We start from the raw sequence: 5,670 nt of genomic DNA, 5'->3' as shown, positions 1-5,670 counted from the left end.
TCCTCCTTCAACACAGCCTGAGTGATGAGGGGAAGGATACAGCCCTGGCACACACCTTGCCCTGTCCCAGACCACACAGCAGCCCCTTTGCCGGTCCCAGCATTGCTCACGAGCACCGTTTCACGTTCTGAAATCTCCATTCTTTGCAAGGTTATCCATAATTTTCTAGGACCCGTGTTATGATCATATGTTATGACATCGGGTATGGTCAATAGCACACAGGTAAGCAGCCTTCCGGTTGTCTCTGGTTTCAGCTGGCATTTTCCGGTGTCCATGAAGATCCGTCTGCAATGATATCACTTGTTTCATTTCCTCATCTGGATCTGGCTTGAACGTCTGGCAGTTCCCTGTTTCCCGTCCAGGTATTCCTGAAGCTATTTAAAAACAATCTTCAGAGAAACCTTACTTGCATGTGATATCAAAAACATTGTTCAATGATCTCTGCATTCTGTTCGTTTAACACAGTGGTTCTCAACCTTCCTAATGCCGCGACCCTTTCATATAGTTCCTCATGTGGTGGGGACCCCCAACCATAACATTATTTTCGTTGCTACTTCATCACTGTCATTTTGCTACTGTTATGAATCTTAATGTAAATATCTGATATGCCAGATGTATTTTCATTGTTACAAATTGAATATAATAAAAGCATAGTGATTAATCACCAAAAAATATGTAATTATATATTATGGGATATTTATGTAGTTTCTGATGGTCTTAGGTGACCGCTGTGAAATGGTCGTTCGACCCCCAAAGGGGTCGCGGACCCACAGGTTGAGAACCGCTGGTTTAACAGGTTGCATCCATTTGGTGAGTGCACTGAAGACAGAGGTGAAAATCACAGCCCGGGAATTAAAAAAAGAGCTCTTCAAGGTATCATCAAAGCAAGGATGTCCCCTTGAGCACTACGGTCGCCTGATGGAAGCCTTGGTAATTCCCAATTGTTTCCGTGCACCAGAAAGCCGGACAGTGCCTTTGCAGGACAGATTGGGTGCCTGGGACTCCAGGGCCGGAAGAATATTGAATGTGCCCGGGACCGCAGAAGACCCAACAGATCATCTTGGAAGAAGTACAACCAGAACGCTCCCCCGCCACCTCTTCACTCTTCCTTTTTCTCTTTTTGGAAGAGTCCAATGGATCACTTCCAGACAGTTGGCCAGGTAACTGTCTTCCCAATTCCTTTGCATAGGTGCACGAGGGCTGTCAGCACTGCACTCGCCCGTGGAAGCTATCTGGTAATTGCCAGAGCCTGGTTTGGGCTGATGCCTTCAGTGCCACTGGAGCTCCTTTCTTCAATGTCATCGGGTCTTGACTGGATGCTGAATGCTGACCAATTGGTTTTGGCCCAGGGACTCTGTGTATTCCTTTCATCTTCCCTTAGTGCTCCCTGGACCCATCATATTTTGTCCTCAGGGTTCTTCAACAGGACAACTCAAGGCTTGAAGCTTGGTCTTTCGCTCTTTCAGCTTGAGAGGGTGCCAGGGACATTCTTCCGCTTTGGGTTCCGACTCCAGCTCTTTGCACAGGTTGGTCTGATTCTTCACTCTGACTTCCGGAGCAGCCCTTTGGAAACCCTCTGCTTGGGGTTTCTGTCATTTCTTCTGTTCATGTTAGCTCCTATTCTGCATTCAAGAGCCGATGTCAGAGACCCTTCGGACGCCCGTTTTGGTCTTCCCATTCCTTCCTGTCTTTTCGGTGACCTGTGCTTTCTGTGTGCACGATATCCTTGACGCCGTCCTGCACCCCATCCAGTCTTCTCTCAATGATGCCCAATGATCAAAGCTGTCCGAGATGATCTCGACTCAGGCAGGTTGTTCTCAAGGTGGTACTTTGAATTTCACTGACTTCTTTTAACGTGCCTCACCTTCCACTTGAACTTGCAGATGGGTCCCTCAGTTGGGCCCTGATCCTGCTTGCCTGATGAGATTGAGCGTCTCCGTGGTCTCTTCCACCAGAGGAGCCCATTGAGTCCTGTGTGTTTTGGGTGATGCATGTGGGGCCATTCCACTCCAGTGTGTAAACCATACGATCGCCAACACCAGTCCATGTCAGCTCAGATGTTGATCCCCATGTATTCGGTTTCCTTTGTCATGACTCCCCATGCTCCCTGGGAGGACCCCTGGTAGCCTGGCGGTTACACATTGAGCTGCTAACCACAAGGTCCGCAGTTTGAAACCACGAGCACAAAGCGCAGCAGAAAGATGAGGCTTCGGACCCCTGTAAAGACCACAGCCTGGACACCCAGGGCAGTTGGTTCTGCTCTGTCCTGTAGGGTCGCTCTGAGTCGGACTTGAGTCACCGCCAACGTGTTTGGGACAAGGAACGTTCAAATCTAGCTGTTTATTTCTTCTTCTTTTTCAAAGGGGACAATACTCTTTTAGAATCCTCATCGTACTCATGCAGCTTCAATGAATCTTCCTTGTGGCCCATCCTATTTTAGCTCTAGCCACTCATATCGGTTTGGGGTCAAAGTTATATTCCTTTGTTCATGGGCCCGATTGTATGGGAATCCAGTTTTTATTTGTTTGTTGTGATCACTGCTGATTTGTGAAGGAGAACTTCTCTCTCAACTCTTCCGGGCCCTGCTGCCATCTGTGCCCTCCTGTGACGCAGGTGATGCCACTTTCCTGCCTTTACAGAGGAGGAAACTGAAGCTCCACCCCCACCCCCACCCCCGCCCCTTGCCCGGGCTAAACCATGGCATCTTCTCCAGGAAGGCAAATGGCTTTTCTGCATCACCTGTGCCCCCTGGTGGCTGCTGAAAACATCTGCAAGCACTCCACCCCCAAGTCGCCTGGGTGAAGGGAGCCAGCCCCGGGGTGCTAAGCCCGCTTCTGTATTATTTGTGGGGGGTGGGGGTGGAGTTGGAGACGGTCATATTGGTTTTAGAACATAAAGCCTTTCCCTGTGGGATGTCATGCAGGCGCCAGACACACAGACACAGATCTGGGGTCCAGGGCAGCCTGGGGGGCCAGGAAGGTGGTGTGCCCAGAAGCAAATCCATCCTGTTCCTCGAAAACTCTCCCTGCAGCTGCTGAGCCCCCCTGGGTCCCGTGTTCTCCTTGGCTGAGCAGGCCTGAGGGAGGGTGGGGTGTGCTCTGCGAGGTACAAACCGCTTACATGCTAGTCAGAGGGTCAGAGGTTCAAGCCCACCCGCGATGCCCACAAAAAAGGCCTGGTGCTCTACTTGTGAAAAGTCAGCCGGGGAAACCGCCGCGTGGAGCGCAGACCTGCCCTGAAACGTATGGGGTCACCATGCGTGCTGACTGCTTGTATCTGTGGGACAGACTAGGCGGACAGGGGCTGACTGTGAAGGACACCCTCACCACCACCACCACACCCTCGGCTGTTTCCATCACCCACAGTCAAGTCACGAGACACGTTTTGCCAAGAGTGGACCCTATCCTGCTGCCCCGTTCCAGATCTGCCCCCATCTGCCTCAGGCAGAGGAAAAGACCCTTTAGAGATGTGGGTGTTACAAGTGCCGTTGGAGCAATTGATACAACCCACACACACACACACACACACACACACACACACAATCACATTTTAACAACCCACAGACATCGAGTTGATCCTGACTCAGCATTTCTGAGGCTGTCGAGACTGACAGGAGCACACAGCCTGAGCTATCATGCCTGGAGCAGAGAGGCTGCAGGGTTTGAACCGCCAACCTAGGGGTTAGCAGTCTGAGGTTGACCCTAGAGCACCACCAGGGGGCAGCTGAGACACAGAGGTCCAGCCCCACCCGGCGGGAACGGGGGGCGGGAGGAAGCATCCTGACTGGTGGGAGCCTCTGGGCTTGCAGCCCCTGTGCCAGGTCGTGTGGCCCGGCTGGAGCCCATGGCTGCCCTCCCGGCTGTGCGCTGGAGGCAAGCCAAGGTGAGCCCTCTGCCCCCACCAGCTCCTGCCAAGGCCCGACTCACTTGTGCAGGCTGTACTTCACTTGGCCCAGCAAGAGCATGCTCTTCTCCCCCTCGATGTCCGGGTAGCTGGCTCGCTGGAATACGGTCTGGATCACCTTGGTGGTCTCCTGGTTCACTGTGAGGAAGGGCAGGCGCTGGACTCCCACCCACTCTCCCAGCTCAGGGGCGGATCTGCCTGCTAAGTCAAAGGACTTCTCTGGGGACAGACGGAGCTCCAGGAGCCTAAGGGTCCAGGTCACGGGGCACTCCTGGCCCCAGCCACACTCTGATGCCAGGCCCACTCAGCTCCCCATGCACACTTGGACAAAGTCTGCACTCCTGTGTCTCCGTCTGTTTCAAAGGGCTTTGTGTTAGCCTCCTTCCTTGTCTGTGTAAGACAGCAATGACTCCATGACAGGCCAAGCCTCTTAAGGCAGCCTGAGTTTCGTTTCTCTAACAAAGTCACCCTCTCCCCTGAAATGACGCTGACCACACCTGGAAAGGCCCTGAGTGATCACAATGAGGCTGGCCACACCTGGAAAGTCGTGAGTGACCACAATTGGAACGACTGAGAGTGGAGCCAGTCAACCCAAATGACTTACACAACCAATTGTCTCCGGATGAAGTCATTGAACTATGGGAGGGTGAGGGGGAATAGCTTCACCCAGTTTATGTAACCTAAAGAGTATAAAAGCTTGGCTTGTGCCCCAAGCCGGGTCCTTGTCTTGGAGGAGGCCACTGCGTTGGGGCTCTGGGACTTGGGCCCTAGCTCAAGCTAGTCGATAAACTCCTTTGTTGTTTGCAGCCTCCGTGACTCCGCCTCTCTGTTCCTGAGGCCAAGGGAAAGCCGGCAGTAACATCTGCACAGGACGCCAGGACCCAGAGAGGGACGGCGAGCTGCTTCATGTCACACAGCAGTCAGTGAGGTGAACCTCCCTGACACTCACCACAAAATAACCCCTAGCACCGAGTCCACTCGGACCCCTGACCTCACCAGAGCTGATCCCCTACTCTGCTCTGAACCTTAGCTGAAACCTCAGGTTGACCCTGGGGCCCAGACTAACTATCAGAAATCCCTACAGCCGGCTGCTCACAGCCCAGCCAGGATCTCCTCATCCGAGGGCCGGACCCTGAAGGTCAGGTCAGGACATGTGCAGGTGGGCTGCAGGGAATGTCCCTCCTTGGGCCCCAGCTGCCCTGACTGGTTCCTGGCTCAACACAAGGAGTCCTGGATGGACAGACAGCTGGGCAGACGCTGGGGCAACAGAGATACTTACACACCAGCGTGGCAGGCTTGGTGATCCGGCACACAATGCCCGCTGCATAGGAGTTGCCATTGGGGCAGGCCTGAGCACTGCCCAGCAGGGCCAGGGCCAGCAGAGTGGCCGCCAGCATGTTCTCAGGCGGCAGCAGGGGAGTGACCGCAGCGGCCAGGCTGGGGCTCTTATGCATGTGTCCACCCAGCCCCCACGGGACATGAGGCACTTCCGGGGCAGCAGGGTCTCCTGTGATGATGGCAGTTTCCTGGCCCCAGCGAGGCACCCCTTCCTTCCCGGCCCTTCCCGCCTCCTCCAGGTTCAGGGTGGCTGCCCCAGCAGGCTTCCTGGCTCTCGGACACCCCCGCCCACCCTCCACCCATCTGGCCACCTCCTGGCTTATCTGGGAAATTGCTTCTTTGATGCTTTTCCTTAGATCTCTTCTTGTTTCTCTCAACCTTAAATGTATCTAAAAACAAGCTGTATCTGCTGTGTTTAGATGACCTCGA

General features: G+C 53.8%; 1 protein-coding gene across 1 annotated transcript in view; it reads right to left on the bottom strand.

Moving 5' to 3' along the window:
• Nucleotides 1–5,372, bottom strand: part of LOC101658571 (cholesteryl ester transfer protein) — a 25,902-nt gene extending 20,530 nt beyond the window's left edge. The window contains exons 1-2 of the mRNA XM_045293894.1: nt 5,183–5,372; nt 3,927–4,041 (exon numbers count right to left, since the gene is read on the bottom strand). Coding sequence (XP_045149829.1) covers nt 3,927–4,041; nt 5,183–5,357 — 290 coding nt within the window. The 5' untranslated portion in view covers nt 5,358–5,372. The remainder of the gene's footprint in view (nt 1–3,926; nt 4,042–5,182) is intronic.
• Nucleotides 5,373–5,670: the final 298 nt, after the last annotated feature.

The sequence above is a fragment of the Echinops telfairi genome, unplaced genomic scaffold (assembly GCF_000313985.2).
Source record: "Echinops telfairi isolate 266 unplaced genomic scaffold, ASM31398v2 ScPeMD7_2291;HRSCAF=2852, whole genome shotgun sequence".
Classification (NCBI taxonomy): Eukaryota; Metazoa; Chordata; class Mammalia; order Afrosoricida; family Tenrecidae; genus Echinops; species Echinops telfairi.
The sequence above is the reverse complement of the archived record's forward strand: the minus strand, read 5'-3'. Positions and strand labels throughout refer to the sequence as shown.